Here is a 19,993-nt window from a genome sequence, read left to right on the forward strand (position 1 = left end):
CATTTTCTTTATCCATTCATCTGTTGACAGACACTTAGGTTGCTTCCATGACCTGGCTATTGCAAATAGTGCTGAAATGAACACTGGGGTGCATGTATCTTTTCAAATTATGGTCTTCTCTGGATATATGAGCAGGGCCCAATTTTAGAATTTTGGGGTTCTCTATTAAGACTCTTTTCCTGGTTTGAAGATACTAATAGTGGATGAGCTATGCTTTATAAATTAGGTTTTCTGGTTAAAGCAACCTTTGGTAATCCACCATGAATTAGCTGAATCACAATCCACACCTCAACCCAGGTACTTCTTTTGTCTCCATTTTAAAGGGACTCCCCTTAGTACACTCCTCAGGAACCTCAAGGCCCCACTGAGCAATTGTTACAATCCTAGAAAACGGGTATGGAGATGGAGGAGCACAGAGACCAAACAGACACGTTAGCAATTGATAATGATGAAAATAAGGACCAGCCATTTTCTAAGTGTGACTGAATGCTTCCGCTAATTGCACATGTGTTTTCTTCTCCTTGTTCCCTCACTACCACTTTGTTTAGATAATTTAATTTTGAATGTTTCATCACAGTGTAGTAGATGCTTAGCTGCACACTGGGATCACCTTGGGAGTTTTTAAAAATAGTGATGCTTGGGTCCCACCTAGATATTCAAATGAAATTGTTCTGTACAACTTAGAGTCAGAAAATGTTTAAAGCTAACTCTAATATACAGGAGATTCTGATGTAGAGTTAAGACTGAGAATTCCTGCTCTAAGTAACTCATGAGTATTCCTACCCTTCTGGTTCCGGAACTGCCTGCATCAGATCTTGAGGGTGAGGGATGGGTGAGAGGAGGCATTCAGAAATGTTCAATTTAAACAAATTCCTTGGGACTTAGGTGATTCTGGAGGACACTAATGGTTAAGAATCACTTCGAGTTATACTGCTGTAGGGACTTGCAATACTGTGACATAACTAAAATAAATTGGGACAGTCTCTTACTGTAGATTGGTGGGAAGATTTTTTTTTTTTTGAGGGAGGAGAAGGGAAGTGAGAAAAAGAGATTTTATTTGTTCACATGCATTAAGAGGACTGTCAGATACTTCTTTAAACAACTTAAGAAAAGGGACTATGTGTCTACTGTTGTATCCATGTCATTAAGCACAGTGTCTGACTCACAATAGGTGCTCAAAAGTCATTTGCTGAATGAACAAATAAATGAACAAATGTCATTAGTATACAATGCATTTCATGTGTCCTAGGAGAGTTCTGAATAGGGAATGGAAGATGAGTTGGTAGATAGCAAGTGGAAGATTACAAAGTAACAGGTTATTAAAGGTGCGAAAACAAGGAAGTCCTAATAAGGAATGGTAGGAGGTTATTTTAGCTGTAGAAGGGGCACTGGACAAGGAAGCAGGATAGGACACACAGGGCATGGCTTATGAGAGAGCTTCCAGCCTACTGACAGCAGGGTAAACCGGAAGCTTTTGACGGGGGCCAAAATAAGAAATATGAATGGTTATTTCTCCAATGGAATTCCAGACAGATTTCTGGAAAGAAGGTTCAGTGACATAAAAACCTGTAGCAACAAGCTACTGATATGAGGGAAGTTTATTTGAGGAAAGAGATGTTTCAGTTAAGTATTTGGATTCTATTTGATATACAAATCAGAATCACACAAGCTGAACTGGAAAAAAAAGAAAAAAAAAGTATTGTAACATAAATATATTTTCTATTTCTCATGTAACGTGAAATTATTTCTTTCTAGAAGCTAAATACTGAAGTAAACAGAGTAGGCAGGGACAAATGAATAATCTCTGAGAAAAAAGATTTTTAATTAAGCAAGTAGATTACATATGCCCAGACATACACAAAGCTTCTTCTTTTAAAAATAATAAAATCTGTAAAAAAGTCAATTATATTTCAATATAGTTGAAAAAAAAAGTACTGGAGTTTCCTATAAATCTAGTCTGAATCACAGTGATGACAAAGACAAAAATCACATACAAGAGTACAATGAAGGTTTCTCCAGAATAAGGGGAAGAGCTTCATTACTACTTATGCATGGCAATTTTGATCTTTAGCAAATAATTTGTTCATCACCTTAATGTGGTTGAACTACTACCACATGTGGCAGAAAAAGGTGGTGGTGATAGTAGTGGTAGTGGTAATCCAGAAATGGAGGTCTAAGTAATAAAACTTTTCTGAAAGTAAATGAGATCAAGAACAAGACAAAGATGTAGGCTCTTTCCACTTTTATTCAACTTTGTTCTGGAGCACCCTGAGCCCTGCCCTCCCCATGCAGCAGTTGGGTCACAATTGGTCCAGGCAAGTGTCCTGAGCCCTGCCCTCCCCATGCAGTAGCCTAGAGGCAACCAGCCCGGGTGGGTGTCCTGAGCCCCACACAACCTGTGCAGAGACTGAGCCACAACCAGTACAGTAGAGCTTCCCAAGTCCCACCTTAGCACAGAAGTAATAGAGGTGAAACTGGGCTGGGTGAGCACCCTAAGCCTTGCCCCCCTTATACAGCAAATGAGTCACAACTGGTTGGGTGAGTGCTCTTAACCTTTCCCACTCCACACAGAGCTGGGACACGTGAGCACCCTGAGTCCTGCCCTCCCTGCATAGCAGCCCAGCAGAAGCCAGGCTGGGCCAGGGCCCTGAGTCCTGCTCTCCCTGTGCAGCAGATGGGCCACAATTGAGCAAGTGAGCACCTGGAACTCCACCCTCCCCTCAGAGCAGTCTCAGCCCTATTACAAGCAGCAGGTGCATGTAGCCCACGTGACAGATACCCATAGAGGGCCTGGTTCTGGTGGCCAGGGGAGATTGTGCTTCTTGGCCACAAGGAACAGCTCCTACCAAAGACCACTCCTTCAAGACTGAGGGAGATAGGCATTTTCCCTGATACATACAGACAAACACAGAGAGACAGGCAAAATGAGGAGATAGAGGAATATGTTGCAAACCAAAGAACATGGCAAATCCCCAGAAAAAAAGACCTTAATGAAATGGAGATAAGCAACCTACCTAATAAAGAGTTCAAAATAACGATCATAACAATGCTCACTGATCTCAGGAGAAGAATGGAAGAACACAGACAGAACTTCAACAAATATACAGAAAATATAAGAAAGAATGAAACAGAAATTATACTAAACTGAAAAATACACTAGAAGGGTTCAACAGCAGAATGGATGAAATACAAGCACAAGTCAGTAAGCTGAAAGACAAAGCAACGGAAAACACCCAGACAGAGCAGCAAACTGAAAAAAGAACTTTAAAAAGTGAGGAAGGGACTTCCCTGGTGGCACAGTGGTTAAGAATCTGCCTGCCAGGCTTCCATGGTGGTGCAGTGGTTGAGAGTCCGCCTACCGATGCAGGGGACGTGGGTTTGTGCCCCGGTCTGGGAAGATCCCACATGCCACAGAGCGCCTGGACCCGTGAGCCATGGCCACTGGGCCTGCGCGTCCGGAGCCTGTGCTCCACAACGGGAGAGGCCACAGCAGTGAGAGGCCCATGTATCGTTAAAAAAAAAAAAAAAAAAAAAAAGAATCCGCCTGCCAATGCAGGGGACACGGGTTCAAGCCCTGGTCCGGGAAGATCCCACATGCCGCAGAGCAACTAAGCCCTTGCGCCACAACTACTAGAGCCTGCAAGCCACAACTACTGAGCCCTCGTGCCACAACTACTGAAGCCCATGCACCTAGAGCCCATACTCCACAACAAGAGAAGCCACCGCAATGAGAACCACATGCACCACAACAAAGAGTAGCCCCCACTTGCCGCAACTAGAGAAAGCCTGTGCACAGCAACGAAGACCCAACACAGCCAAAAATAAATAAATTAATTTTTTTAAAAAGTGAGGAAACATTAAGGGACCTCTGGGATAAGATCAAGTGAAATAACATTTACGTGATAGGGGGTCTCAAGAGGATCGGAGAAAAAGAAAAAGCCAGAAAAAGTATTTGAAGAAATGACAGGTGAAAATTTCCCTAATTTGGGGAAGGAAAAAGACATCCAGGTCCAGGAAGCCCAGAAAGTTCCAAATAGGATGAATCCAAAGAGAAACACACTGAGACACATTATAATTAAAATGGTAAAAGTTAAGGATAGAGGCTCTTAAAACCAGCAAGAGAAAAGCAACTTATTACTTACAAGGGAAACCCCATAAGGCCATCAGCAGATTTTTTTCAGCATAAATTTAACAGGCCAGAAAAGAGTGGCAAGACGTATTCAAAATGCTGAAAGAAAGAAACCCCTGCCAACCAAGAATTCTCTAGCCGGCAAAGTTATTGTTCAGAATTTAAGGAGAGATTAAGAATTTTCCAGATAAGCAAAAGCTAAAGGAGTTCATCACCACTAAATTGGCCTTATAAGAAATATTAAAGGGACTTCCCTAAACTAAAAAGGAAAGGCACTAATAATGAGAACATATGAAAGTAAAAATCATACCAAAAAAGGTAAACAAATACTAAAGGTAGTGGATTAATCACTTACAAAGTATATATGAAGGGTTAGACAAAATTATTAAAATTAATTAAAAATACAATAAGTAAGAGATACCTAAACTAAAAAGATGTAAAATGTGTCATCAAAAATATGAAACACAGGGACTGTACATGCATAGGATGTTACATGTAAACCCCACAGTAACCACAAAGAGAGAACTTATAGTAAATACACGGAAGAAAATGAGAAAGGGATCTAAATATAATACTAAAGAAAACAATCAAAACACAAGGGAAGAGAGAAAGAGAAGAAGAAAGGAACAGAGAAGAGCTACAAAAACAGCCAGAAAAAAATTAACAAAATGACAATAAGTACATACTTATCAAAAATTACTTTAAACATCAATGGACTAAATTCTCCAGACAAAAGATACAGAATATCTGAATGGTTAAAAAAATAAGACCTATATGCTGCCTACAAGAGACTCACTTCAACCTAAAGACAGTTGCAGACTGAAAGTGAAGGGATAGAAAAAGATATACCATACAATTGGAACCATACCATACAATTGGAAACAAAAAGAAAGAAGCTGGGATATCAATATTTATATCAGAAAAATGAACTTTAAAACGAAGACTTGGGCTTCCCTGGTGGCGCAGTGGTTGAGGGTCCGCCTGCCGATGCAGGGCATGCGGGTTCGTGCCCCAGTCCGGGAAGATCCCACATGCCGCGGAGCGGCTGGGCCTGTGAGCCATGGCCGCTGAGCCTGCGTGTCCGGAGCCTGTGCTCTGCAACGGGAGAGGCCACAACAGTGAGAGGCCCGTGTACCGCAAAAAAAAAAAAAACAAAAAAAACAAAAACAAAACAACAAAGACTGTAACAGGAGACAAAGAAGGACATTACATAATGATAAAGGGGTCAATCCAACAAGAGAATATAACATTTGCAAGAATTAATACACCCAACATAGGAGCACCTAAATATACTGGATTGGCCAAAAAGTTCATTTGGGTTCTTCCATAACACCTTACGAAAACCCAAATAAATTTTTTTGCCAATCCAATATAAAGTAAATATTAATAGAAATAAAGAGAGAAATAGACAGCAATACAATTATAGTAGGGGACTTGAATTATGCCACTCACATGAATGAGTAGAGCATCCAGACAGAAAATAAATAAGGGAATATTGGTTTTAAATGATCAAGGGACTTAATAGAGATATACAGCATATTTCATCCAAAAACAGCACAATGCATTCTTTTCAAGTGCACATGAATCATTCTCCAGGATAGATCACACGTTAGGCCACAAAACAAGTCTCAATACATTTAAGAAGATAAAAATCTTATCAAGAATCTCTTCCAACCATGATGATACGAAAACAGAAATTAATTATAAGAAAACTGGGGGCTTCCCTGGTGGCACAGTGGTTGAGAATCTGCCTGCTAATGCAGGGGACATGGGTTCGAGCCCTGGTCTGGGAGGATCCCACATGCCGCGGAGCAACTAGGTCTGTGAGCCACAACTACTGAGCCTGTGCGTCTGGATCCTGTGCTCCACAGCAAGAGAGGCTGCCATAGTGAGAGGCCTGTGCACCGCGATGAAGAGTGGCCCCTGCCTGCCACAACTAGAGAAAGCCCTGGCACAGAAACGAAGATGCATCACAGCAAAAATAAATAAATTAATTAATAAACTCCTACCCCCAACATCTTCTTTAAAAAAAAAAAAAAGAAAACTGGAAAAGACACAAACACATGGAGACCAAACAACATGCTATTAAACAATCAATGGGTCAATAAAGAAATCAAAGAGGAAATTTTTAAAAACCTTGAGACAAACAGAAATGGAAAAACAATGTTCCAAAATCTTTCAGATGCAGCAAAAGCAGTTCTAAGAGGGAAGTTCACAGCAATACAGGTGTACTTCAAGAAACAAGAAAAATCTTAACTGAAAAAGCCTAACTTTACATTTAAAGGAAATAGAAAAAGAAGAACAAACACAGCCAAAAGTTAGTAGAAGGAAGGAAATAATAAAAACCAGAAGAGAAATAAATGAAATAGAGACCAAAAAAAGAAAAGATCAATAAAACTAAAAGCTGGTTCTTTAGAAAGATAAACAAAATCAATAAACCTTCAGCCAGACTCATCAAGAAAAAAAGAGGAGGGCCCAAATAAATAAAATCAGAAATGAAAGAGGAAAAATTACTACCAATATCACAGAAGTACAAAGTTCTGTACAAAGAAGTACAGAAGTACAAAGTACAAAGAATCGTAAGAGAATACTATGAATAATTATATGCCAACAAATTAGACAACCTACAAGAAATGGATAAATTCCTAAAAACATACCATCTTCCAAGACTGAATCATGCAGAAACAGAAAATCTGAACAGACTGATTACTAGTAATGAAATTGAACCCATAATCAAATAACCCTCAACAAAAAAAAGTCCACATCCAGAGGGTTTCACAGGTGAATTCTACCAAATATTTAAAGAAGAGTTGATACCTATTTTCCTCAAATTATTCCAAAAAACTGAAGAGGAAGGAACTCTTTCAAACTCACTTTATGATGCCAGCATTTCCCTAATACCAAACCAGACAAAGACACTACAAAAAGGAAAATTTCAGGCTAATAACGCTGATGAACATGGATACAAAAATCCTCAACAAAATATATTAGCAGGGACTTCCCTGGTAGCGCAGTGGATAAGATTCTGTGCTCCCAATGCAGGGGCCCGGGTTTGATCCCTGGTCAGGGAACTAGATCCCACATGCATGCTGCAACTAAGAGTTCACATGCCGCAACTAAGGAGCCTGTGAGCTGCAACTAAGAAGCCCTCCTGCCACAACTAAGGAGCAGGTGAGCTGCAACTAAGAAGCCCTAGAGCTGCAACTAAGGACCCTACCTGCTGCAACTAAAAGGAGCCCACGTGCCACAACTAAGGAGCCCACGAGGCACAACTAAGGAGCCTGCCTGCTGCAACTAAGACCCAGTGCAACTAACTAAATAAATAAATATTAGCAAACCAAATTCAACAGTACATTAAAAAAACATACACCATGATCAAGTAGGATTTATCCCAAGGATGCAAGGGTGGTTTAACACCTGCAAATCAATCAACGTGATGTGTAACATTAACAGAATAAAGGCTGAAGGTCAATGGAATTCCAAATTGATGACTAGGGACAAAAAAAGGAGTGAGTAAAGGAAAATGAGAAGAAGCAGAGAGGGAGATAAAAAAATAAGAAGCCAAAGGAGAATGTAAGAAGGAGAGAAGGAGAAGAAGAGGGAGGGGGAGGGGAGGGAGAGGGAAAGGAGAGGAAGAGGAGAAGCTCTACGTGTAATAATAGCACCTGTGTGCACTGTAGTACTTACTAAGTTATAGGCACCAATCATATATTAACTCATTAAACTCTAACAACAATCCTATGTGATAGGTATTACTAATATCCCCATTTTAAAGATGGGTAAACTGTTAAGTTCCCTAAGATCACTGGATAAACTGTCAGAGATGGGATTTGACCTCAGAAGGAAGAGGGGGAGGAGGAGAAAAGGAAGTGCTATGTCATGCTGCTTTGATAACTGGTGAGAGATCAAGTTAGATAAAAATGGAAAGATGTCTACTAGATTTCATTAGTGACGATCAAAAACGCTTCAACAGAATGATAAGGAAACACACCATAGCAGAGAGGGTTGAAAAGCCAAAAACATCAAAGATATATACTTAAGAAGTTTCACGTAATACATAAAGCCGCTCCAAGCTAAGGCTCATTCTTCTAAAATTTAGCCAGGATCAGCTGACTTCCTTAAAAAAACTAGATGTTTCTAAACAGAAGAACATAACATTGGAGTCTTCAAAACTCTCTGAGGAGTTTCATTTGTTTACAACAAAACAAATTATTATTAATAATTACTTTTTAAGCTGCTTTGTTTTAAAACTTGCTTTCAGGGTCCATAAAAGTGCATATTTAGAAATTTTGTTTTTTCAAGAGTATGGTTGCTAACAGAAAGCAATTTTGCAACATGCATCAAAAATTAAAATGTGATTATAGTTTGACCTAGCAATTACATTCCTAGGAATTTATCCTAAAGATATTATTAGATAACTATGCAAAGATAGACGTTTAAGGATGTTTGTTACAGTTTTGTTTAACGGGAAACTCTGGAAACAACTTTAATGTCCATAAAAATTAAATATAAAATGGTTAAATAAATTATGATATATCAGAAAAATAAGCAGCCATTTAAAAGGCTAAGCAAGTTCTATGTGTAATAATAGCACCTGGGTGCACTGTAGTGCTTACTAAGTTACAGGCACCAACTGTATATTAACTCATTAAACCTGAACAACAACCTTATGGGATAGGTATTACTAACCTCCCCATTTTAAAGATGGAGAAACTGTAATTTACCTAAGATCACCAGATAAATTGTGTGAGATGGGATTTAAACTCAACCAGTCTGGCTCCAGCATCCATGCTTTTAACCACTACATGTGTGTAGTGACAAGGAAAGATATGCATAATATATTATTAAATGAAAAACAGTCTTGTTCAACAGCATTTTTTTAAAGAAAATAAATATGTTCATCCTTTCACATTGTTCTTCTAGATTTACCCACTACCTCCCCATCTTCTTATCTATAACCCTCAAAGCCATATTAAAACATATTTGTTTATACATACATTTATGTGTATATGCAGGTAGGTAATACACGCTTACATATTCAATAGACTAAAGTATGAGAGAAAGATTTTATACCCAATTTTTATTATGGTTACCTCTGGGGTAGGGTTATGAATGGACTTTTCTTTTTTTCTACTGGAGTATAGCTGATTTACAATGTTGCATTAGTTTCAGGTGTACAGCAAAGTGAATCAGTTGTACATATACATATATCTACTCTTTTTTTTAGATTCCTTTCCCTTATAGGTTATTACAGAATATTGAGTAGAGTTCCCTGTGTTATATGGTAGGTCTTTATTAGTTATCTATTTTATATATAGTAGTGTGTGTATGTCAATCCCAGCACATGTAAGACACAAAATGAGCTTGGGGGTGAGGGAGAGAAAAACATTCTGTCATTTACTTCTTAATCATTGTTGGAAAGCAAAGAGCCTATTCTGATTGGAAATTTTCTCTGCCAACATGAAGTGGCTAGGATTAATTCTGACTGATCACCTCCAATCTATTATAATGTACTATGCTATGACTACTGAATGTTTCATATAATAAGTGAATTAGATTTTTAGGAATATATCCAACCTACCTAGTGGACACTGCCAACATCCTAAATGATTTAATGATGCTACCTACTAGAGCAAATCATTCTTTTAGCTCAATAGCTTTCCAGCTGCCTGGTAGACTGTTTCTAACCCAAAAGGAAGTAGCTCCCATTCAGAAAGTAGGTGTCTATAAACCATACTGAGCAACAGAGACATTTACCTATGTTTATGCTGTTTAAAATTATAAATTCAGCTTTGCCTTTTCTAAGCCAAAAGATTTTAGGCCATCTGGGGCCTTGGCTCCCTCAATAATCAACTGAGGGAGAGAATTAGATCATCTTCTCTAACACAGCTCATGATTCTCCTACAAATAACACATTTGATGTGTGCTAATGAGATAACCTACGTTAACACTTAGCACACAGTAAGTGCTCAAGTAATGTTATTTCCCTTTCTGATTCCCCTCATCACAAGAAATACAGAGAAATCTAAAGTCCCTCTACAGCTATACTGAATACAGAGAAATCTAAAGTCCCTCTACAGCTATACTGAAAATTAGTTAGGCTGGGTTCATAAGCATTTTGAACTATCCCTAATTGTGTTATTCTGATATAAACAAGTTTATATTCTTTTATCTGATAGATTAGAAGCTAAAAGTTAGTCACTGTCAAATATGTTTGGAGTATTCTTTTTCTAGGTGGGGCAATCAGATCAATTAAGTACACTTCAGTGCAGCCTATATATGTACTGTCTCTATGTGAGGTCAGCTCCAGGATTCAAACAAGGAAGAGAGATAAATATAAACCTATAGTAATGGGAAAGCTCTCCTTTTTATTTTCTCTAACTAGACATTCTCCAAGATGATATTAGATGAGTATCCATGCATTGCTAGAGAAGATACAAAAGCCTTTCTGCTCAGTGGCCAGAGAATGTCCCCTGCACAGGCCATGTCTGGGTTAACATGGCCATAAATAAATGAAAACAATACAATCAAGCCCCCAAAACCTGTCAGCCAGGGGGATAATTTACCAGAAGAATAAATTATTAGGCTGACACGGAGTACAGGTCTGATATCCAGAGGCAAAGTCCTAGGTTACCCGCAAAAGACAGACTAAGCACGGGCTAAGAGCACTAGTAAAGGAAGGTCATTAAAAATGAGAAAAGGCATCTTGGGAAAGATGTAGTATCTGAAACAAAAAATTAGACATGATAGGAAAAATCAAAACCTTGTTGGACTTCCTTATACTTACTTTATGGTTTAATATTGTTTTTAGTCTTAATTATGTAATACTTTCACTGCTTAGGCAGTCTAAAAGTCTTATTCCAGCCCTCTGCAGAAAGCATCTTTTGGATTTGATTTGTTTTAATGACAAGAAAAAAAAATGAGGTGGAGATCCATGATTTCATTGAAAGATATACGCAAAGACGCTTGTTACTTTATTGAAAATATTTTCCTTAACTTCTAAAGTAACTTTGTCATATGAACTGTTCATATCTAAACTCAAAATGATTTAATGAAAAGTCTGAAGTACAGTTTACGAACTTCATAAAAAACAAATGCTTAACAGAACAAGAGATGAGGCGCAGCAGCCCACATCTTGAGTTGCATAGGGCCTATATTATGTGATGCCTTTGTTTAGAATCAAGGTATTTAATGGTTAAGTATGGAACCTTTCCTAAAATATCAGGAGCTTCTCTGAAGATTCAGATTATTATCTTTTGGGAAATCTGGGAGAATTATAGGGAATCTAGTAACAAATTCTGAATTACTTCATCAATATAATAGTAATCACAATAATGACAGCTACCATTTATTAGGCGATACAATTTTCCAGACATTATGTTAAGAGAATTTTATGTATCATATCATTTAGCAATCCTATAAATTCGTTTTCATTATTATCTCAAAATTCAGGGTCTGAGTAATTTGCCCAAAGTCATACACTAGAGCTGATATTAGAACCAAATCTGTCTGAGTCCGGTGTCTGCAGTTTTAACCATTACATTTTACTGGGAAAAGGGTGAGCTTGCATCTTTTTATAAGCAAGGCAATTATCACCTTCAATAACAGAACTTCATCTTTAACTGAAGGACAAAAACCAACCAGGTTATTTTCATCAACTCTGCAGCAAATGTCTTGCTGTTTCCACACTTTTAAAGCTGCACTGATATGTTGATATAAAACCCAACAAGGTAATTATAATTGAATTCTAACATGTCTTATAAATTTCTAGCTATCAGAGAAAGAACTGCAAATTGAAATGTAGCAGTTTCTTTTTTAGTCAGTGTATTACAGAAGCATTCTAATAATTCAATTATATGTTTAGGCACCTTTAGGGATGTTATTATGATAAGTATTTTAAGAAGAAAGCTGGCATTATTTTGACAGAAAACAGGTTTTCTTCTCATATCATACAACTTGAATGAATGGAAATATTTTTACCTTACTAGAAAAAGTGCTGTGATAGCAAGATTAAATGGATTATAAGAAAACCAAACTTGAAATAAACAACAACAAAAAAGGATGGGGGAAGGAGAGAGGATCAGAGTTCCTCAGAGAAGTCGTTTTTTTTTCTTTTTTTCAAGAATCTAGCATGAGGCAAAGGCTGTAAACTGAATGATGCCCAGTTCCAAGGGCAGAGAGGTAAGACAGTTCAGTAACTTAAACATAAAAACAGACTTACCTTTAGGAGAGCCAAGGCTACATGAAAGATTATGTTCAAACCCTGAAATAGAAAAAGAGAGTCAAAATCAATACTGTCACGTCTATCACGATTTTATTAAGTATTTTCCCAAGACTTCTGTATATCATTAATAAAATCTGTTTTCATTTTCACATACAATAATAATTAAACATGAGATTTCTAAAGGTATTTTTTCTTCTATGAGAGGCTTATTATAAATTTTAGGTGCTATCTAATTAATGCTCACATAAAATTATTGTTTTTACGACAAATTGGCTCAGGGCTTGCAAAAGTCAAGTTCCTTGATCAAAATGGCAGTGACACCAAAGTCTAAAATTATTAATTGAAATTTGTTAAGTCTTATCTGTGTGATGTGGTTAAACTGCCAGTGGCAAACAAAACAAAACAAAGAAAAATAGTGTTGCTGATAACTGGGACAGATTGTGAGCATCACACTGGATTTCCCCTACTGTTCTTATTGTGTTGTTTGTTTTAGTGCTTGCTTTCAAGTAGTATGTGTACAGCTAGAGGTGGTAATTAGGGGCTATTTGCTAGACTCCCTTGTTCCTTTTTTCCTGAAAACCAGAGCAATATTTCTTCATGAATAAAGAAATTAAATAGTTTGTTAAGAAGCCGTACTGGGGCTGAATTTTGACTCTGAGTTCAGCCCAATGACTCTGAAGAAATGTTGAGATGTTAAAGTCAAGAGACAGGAATCTTAAATGCTCAAGATGACAGAGTCAGAAACAAAGTTTCCACAGAATACGCAGTTTCCTTGTCATGCAAGTCATCATACATGAGGAGAAAGACCTTTCAAATTTGAGCTGACATCTCCCATAAGTGCAGGGTCTATTTGATGTGCCCTCTTCAGCTTGGTCACAAATATAATCTATCTACCTTCTGGATATAGAGCTGTACCAGATGTGTTATGCAAAGAACCTTTAATAAACCATCCTTTTACTGTCTCCAAAATCAGAAGCAAGAATTAGGACTAGGTAATTGATGCCGAAAACTCGGCTTCTGTGCACCAGTGCCGAATTGAATCTCAGAGACAGAGTTTTCGGTGAAGTAGAAAACAATAGTTTTTTTGCTTTGCCAGGCAAAGGGGGACACAGCGGGCTCCTGCCCTGAAAAATTGTGTGTCCCAACTGGGAGGATTTGGTGACTTTTACAGCAACAGTTCAAGGGTGGGGTTGCTGATAAGATTAGGGTGTGTGAAAGGCCTACACTCCTTTAATCTGGTCTCAGGTAATCTCTTGATGGGCTTCTCTGGTTTCTTTTATCTGGCCTCAGGTGGCCTTCTCTGGTGCTCCTCCCTTGTCTCTGAATCCTCTCCCTTCTCTGATTAGCAACTGTTGGAATCTGCCTTTGGGGACTCAGGAAGGTCACAGAGGCTGGAGTCTGTTCCCTGCAAATAAGGAACATGGGACGCAGAAAGGTTTCTGTGCCCGGGAGCCCCAGAGGGTCCTGCTCAGTTTCATAATTAGAGTGCATTCCTGTTATAATATGCTAATCTTTCATATTCAACTACCAAACATATGACATAATAGTAAGAAGGGATGAATGATAAACACAAAATCTTTGGTTGAAGGTTTTGGGTGTACTCAGTTAATCCTTTAAGAATCAGAAAGCAGTAGGAAGTATAATCAGGCCAGGAGACAAAATCAAATTGACAGAGTGCATCACCACTCCAAGCAAGGATTCTACACTGGTTTTGATCACAATGAGAGAAAAAAAGGAGACCACGATCACAATCAAAAGAACAAGGGTTACAATTAAGCAGAATTTGCTTTCCTCATCTAAATTTGGGTCCTCACCCGCTAGCTGCTGCCCAGCTGTAGGCCCTGCTACACATATCCTCCAGCCCCACGTCACAGCGGCTAGGCATAGTGAATCCTCACAACCTGAGTGCTGATCAAGCCGCCATCAGGACTAAATCCACAGTGTCTCTGGCTCTTGTTTTTCTAGTCACTGCTGGCAATGTAAACATTTCCTGTCTCTTGTTCTCTAATCCTCAAAATGCTCTGGCCCTGGGGCTTTCCTGGTGGCGCAATGGTTGAGAGTCCGCCTGCCGATGCAGGTGACACAGGTTCGTGCCCCGGTCCGGAAAGATCCCACATGCCGCGGAGCGGCTGGGCCCGTGAGCCATGGCCGCTGAGACTGCGCGTCCAGAGCCTGTGCTCCGCAACGGGAGAGGCCACAGCAGTGAGAGGCCCACGTACTGCAAAAAAAAAAAAATGCTCTGGTCCTTTCTCCTAAACCAGTCTCCTACTCTTCCCTCTCCTTCCCAAACCCCTGCAGGGTATTCCACTCCAGAGTACAACCAACTCTGCTATGTTCTCAACCTCCCTGCCAAACATTTCCCCTGCCTGCTTGCTTTCACAGGAAGAGTGAAATCTCAGTGATCCACATAACAACCTGTATTATGATTCCCATTTTTCAGCATATGAACTTGACTAGCCTGAGGTTATATATGCATTTAGTAGTAGCAGGCTAGGATCATTTGCCAAGCCTCCTAATGTGTAGTTTAAGGGCATTTTCACCACACAGTGCTGGCGTAATGTACTTAATAAGGGCTTATGTGATGACCAAATGAATGAACTATACTAGCTATCCCCAAATTTTCTGGGATTTATTCTTTTCCATATGGACCTAACTAGACCAATTTGTAGAATCACCATCAAATGACAGTAAGAAACCTTGTTTTTCAATGATCTCAAAGTCAAACTATTGGACAACTGAGCTATGGAAAACACAAACAAGAACTTGGAGAAAAAAAAAATCTTTAGATAGCAAAATAGCTCTCACTAATACCAGGAAAAAAATTTATTCAATTTTAATTTCATTTACACTTAGAATTAGTTTGGTAATACGATTTTATAGTTTACAGATATCAGAAGTAGCAAAGTAAAAGACAGAGTATGTGGTAGATAGGGTTAGGGACAGAGACTGTTGAGACAGTTGCCAGAATCAAAATATTAGATCTGATAGAAACAGAAGATAAACTTTAAAAAAAATGTGTAGCTGTCCGGGCTCATTTAGTGGAGCCAATAGCCCTTCAATAGTTAACATTAGTTCACTGTGATAATCTCAGCAATGTTAACGAACGCTTACATTATATTTGAAACATCGTGCTTAAGGGAGCATAGTCTGTGTTTTAAATAAAAAGTAGATTTTCTTTAAGTTTGGGAAGCTAACGAGGTAACTTTCAGTTATCAGAAAATTTTATATATGTAAACTCTTTAAATAAGTTCATAATAATAAAGTATTATTGCACCTGCTTACATGAAACCCTAGATATAATCCACAAAAATGAAGAAAAGTAAAGACTTCATAAGCCTTCAACTGAAGTAGAATAGTGTGGCCAGACTGTGCAAACGAAGGTATTTTTAGACCTCTAAGTTGTTGGAAATCAGGAAAAACTTGCTATTCTACCCAGTGCTTTACTTCACTACAAAATGTATCCTGATTTCCTAAGAAGAGAATAAAAAAGGCAACTTTAGTCAGATATTTAAAAATATCTATTTTTCTCTTTTAAATAAGACTTATTCCCATTTAGGGATACAATGAGAGGTATCACTAAATTACAGTAACCTTCCTCAGGCCAACATTTGGGCACTACAAATAGGTTGCTTTTTTTTTTTTTTTTTAAATAAATTTACTTATTTATTTATATATTTATTTATGGCTGCATTGGGTCTTCGTTGCTACGCGTGGGCTTTCTCTAGTTGCAGCAAGCTGGGGCTACTCTTTGTTGCGATGCACAGGCTTCTCATTGTGGTGGCTTCCCTTGTTGCAGAGCAGGGGCTCTAGGCGCATGGGCTTCAGTAGCTGCAGCCCGCAGGCTCACTGGTTGTGGCTCGCAGGCTCTAGAGTGCAGGTTCAGTAGCTGTGGCGCACGGGCTTAGCTGCTCCACAGCGTGTGGGATCTTCCCAGACCAGGGCTTGAACCCCTGTCCCCTGCACTGGCAGGCGGATTCTTAACCACTGTGCCACCAGGGAAGTTCCAATAGGTTGTTTTTAAGATGACAATGTCAATGCAAGCTTTGGTCCTCAGCCTGCTAGTCAACAATGAAGTAAATTAAAAGCGAACCACCTTTCACTCTCCCAAGCCACCATATGAACTAAATCCCCCATTATTTTGTTGTCCACCTACTTTTACATGGTCCAACTTTTGCCTAATTGAGCTGAGATATATTTTTAAAAGAAAAAAATTGTTATATATTTTCAAGGTGCTTCCCTCTTCAGGAATATGTAATTTGTAGCAATTTGATTGTTACTGAGGGGTAAATAAGTGTTCCTAATAGGATTGAAAGGGTTAAAGCATTTGCAGAATTATTAAGAGTAAAAACAACAAGTAAATACATTGTTATGGCTACTTATTTATAGTGCAAAGTCTAACTCCAAGTGCAAGATAATAAATGAGTCAACATCCACTGAATATTTTCTATGTGCCAAGATCTAAATTAATTACACCAAAAACATGTCCTTACTTAATCCCACGACAACCTGAAATTCCATTTTACCCACAAGAAAATTAAGATTTAGAGAAGTCAAATTAAATTTCCCAAGGTCACACAGCTATTAAGTGGATTTAAACTTACACAGTATAACTCTAGAACTCATATTCTTAACTGCTAAGTTAGAGAAGATGGCTCAAGGAATAAATGAATGAATGAATGAATGAATCACTTAGTTGGGTATTATTTAATGCGGCCTCTAATTCCTAAAGGATTAAAGTGATTCTTCCCATTTAAAGGCAAGTACATTTTGAGAGCAGGGAGGAGAAAGATAACAAATAGGTGACTTCTACCAAAACCAAATTTTATTATTTGTCTCCATATTGAAAACAGGCAAAAATTAGCTGACTGCTTGCAGGATGTGAAGCAATAGAAACTCAGCTTGCCGTGAAAAGAAAGGGTCACCACCTTCCTCCAGTGACAACAGACTGAGATCAGCCTTGTGTGTGTGAAGGAGTAGTTCCTTAACTGATTGCGAAGCTGCTGTTTCAAAATTCAGTCACAGCCTGGCAAAACCTTCACTTTGAAGAACACCTACAAGTAATTGCCCCAAATTAAATAATTGCTCCAAAGTGCAGATCATCGTGTTCCTGGGTAGGCCAACAACTGAGCACCCACAATCTTGCATAAAGGAAGGCTGACAGCAGAGCACTCACTGAAACAAAGACACTGAACATTTTGGCTCTGATGAGCAGGCAATCGTGGGCTCACAGGGGGCTGACAGATTGCGTGAGAAGCTGTCAAAAACTGCACTGACAGCACTGAGAACAAATGCTGAAAAGGTAGTGTCAAAAAGTGCCAGAAGTGCTTCAGCACCTGGGTCCTTAGGGATCAAAATAAGAGGGAAATAAGTACTATGTGGAAATGGAAATCCAAACAACAAGGCAGTGAATAATTATCAAACCAGGTAAATGGAGCAGGCTCGCAGGCAAATACAACTAAAGCTAGAGGAAATAGCTGCTGCCCTTTCTGGCCCATCCAACAATGGGACACGTCACCCGAGGAAGGGGCAATGAATAAATGAGACAGCATATAAAAAGCATATCAAATGAATTGAGCACTTGCTAAGTATTCAGTAAATGCTAGTGATTATTATTAGGTTCACATGTTTATTGTCTGCCACATCTTACATTTTCTATGTATATTTTTTCACTAATTCTCTCAGTAACTCTATGGCATATGTGTTACTGCCACCATTTTAGAAATGAGGAAACTGAGGTTAGGAGACATCACACTGTTAGTAAATGGTAAAGACAAGACTAGAATTTATGTATGTCTGACCCCCCAAAAAAACAAAACCATGCCTTCTTTCACTGATTCCACCTCTACTGCAAAGTCAGGCAGATTTTGGTGAGATATCTGTTATGAATTAAAGACAGTCATAATTCTTGGACACTTCTCCCATTGAGAGGTGGGGTCTTGATCCTCTCCTCTTGAATCTGGGAAGACTGTGCTACTGCTTTGACCAACAGAATATGGTAGAAGTGAAGCTATGCCAGTACTCTGGGCCCAGGTCTCATAAGAGACTGACAGCTTCCACGTCCTATCTCATGGAGCGCTTGCTCTTGGAAGCCAGCCACTATGTAAGAAGTACAATTACACTTAGACTCCCATGCTCTAAGAGGCCAAAAAAAGAAGAAGGGACCTGCAGGACAAGATGCCATGCACAGAAGGAGAGGCAAGGATCACCCAGATGCCAGATATGTGAGTGAAGATGTCATCTTGAAAGTGAATCCTCCAGCCTCAGGTGCCCCAGCAGATGCCATGTAGATGAGAGATGAAGCACATTAGCTAAATTCTTCTCAAATTCCTGACTTATGAAATTGTCAACAAAATAAATGGCTATTTAAAATTTTTAAACCCCTTTCATTTTGAAATAATTTCAGGTTTAGAAAAAATTTGCAAAAATAGGACCAAGAGTTTCTGCATACCCTTCACCTGGCTTTATCAGATGTTAACATCTTACATAACCACAGTATAACTATCAAAACCAAGAAAATAATATTCAAATTTTGTCAAATGTCCCACGAATGTCTTTTTTCTGGTCCAGGATCCAATAGTTGTCATGTCTCCTTAGTCTTTCATCTGGGACGGTATTCAGTCTTTGTCTTCCACAAACTTGACACTTTTTTAAAGAGTACTGGCCAGTTATTTTGTAGAATGTCCCTCAATTTGATTTTTCTGATGTTTCCTTATGATTAAACTTAGATTATGTATTCTTGGCACATATACCACAGAAGCAATATTGTGTCAGCGCATCACATCAGGAGGCTACATAATATCACTATGTCTTGCTCTAAGATCATTGTTTTAAAGCCACTCAGGTTTGATGTAGTTTGTTATGCACATCAGGTAACCTGAGAAGAAACCCTTCAGCTTTTCTTTGCTAAATTTCTTACTTCTGTGATCTATAAAGTAATGCATTTTTTTTTCCACAGAAAAAAGAGAGTGACAGATAATTACCATGCAAATATAAAGAAGTAAATACTGGCTGCTCTTAAATATAGTTCCTATAACAAGAATGCTGTAAATGTCAGCCAAAATGTATTTTACTTTATTCTGTGTTTCTCGTATTGTAAGCACTTTACAAGTTCAGTTTTTTAGGATGACTAAATGATGGACTTTGATGGAGTAATAAGTAAAATGATGTGATGTTTTGGCTTTTGGTTTGTTTCTGGATTTCCACTAGAGGTCAGGATTGTAGCACTGAAAACCAAGAAGGAGCTTTTAAAAAAAAGATTTCAGGGACTTTCACAGCAGCCTTGAATACAAATTCACTGTAAGTCCTAATGTTTCAAAACCCTCAGGGATAAGTCCTCCCTTATGTCTACTACTAATTCACTAATATATTATAAAATCTAACAAAACTTGGATGATTCCCACCCTTCCTTTCCCCCAGTTGTATTATATACTGTCCATTTTTGTTATAGAATCATTTGTTAATTTTTCATAAGTAGAGTGGTGAAGAAGAGTTGAAGAATGGAGAGGGATGAAAAGTGAATGTAACATGAATGCATCTGTCTGGTTGTGGGTGATTATCTTTGCTTGACTTGGATTTGTTTTTTGAGTGAAGTACTGAAAACAGGTATATCTATAAAGTCTGAGTCCTTAATTATGAGTGAC

The 19,993-nt window shown here is 38.4% G+C and overlaps 1 protein-coding gene across 6 annotated transcripts in view; it reads right to left on the reverse strand.

Moving 5' to 3' along the window:
• The window catches only part of RABGAP1L (RAB GTPase activating protein 1 like), a 682,268-nt gene that overhangs the window by 179,512 nt on the left and 482,763 nt on the right, over nt 1–19,993 (reverse strand). For all 6 annotated transcript variants that reach the window (XM_027086258.1, XM_027086259.1, XM_027086257.1 and 3 more), the window contains one exon: nt 12,351–12,392. In XM_027086258.1, coding sequence (XP_026942059.1) covers nt 12,351–12,392 — 42 coding nt within the window. The remainder of the gene's footprint in view (nt 1–12,350; nt 12,393–19,993) is intronic.

The sequence above is a fragment of the Aethalodelphis obliquidens genome, unplaced genomic scaffold (assembly GCF_003676395.1).
Source record: "Aethalodelphis obliquidens isolate GAN/ISIS:26980383/991018 unplaced genomic scaffold, ASM367639v1 scaffold55, whole genome shotgun sequence".
NCBI classification, from domain to species: Eukaryota; Metazoa; Chordata; class Mammalia; order Artiodactyla; family Delphinidae; genus Aethalodelphis; species Aethalodelphis obliquidens.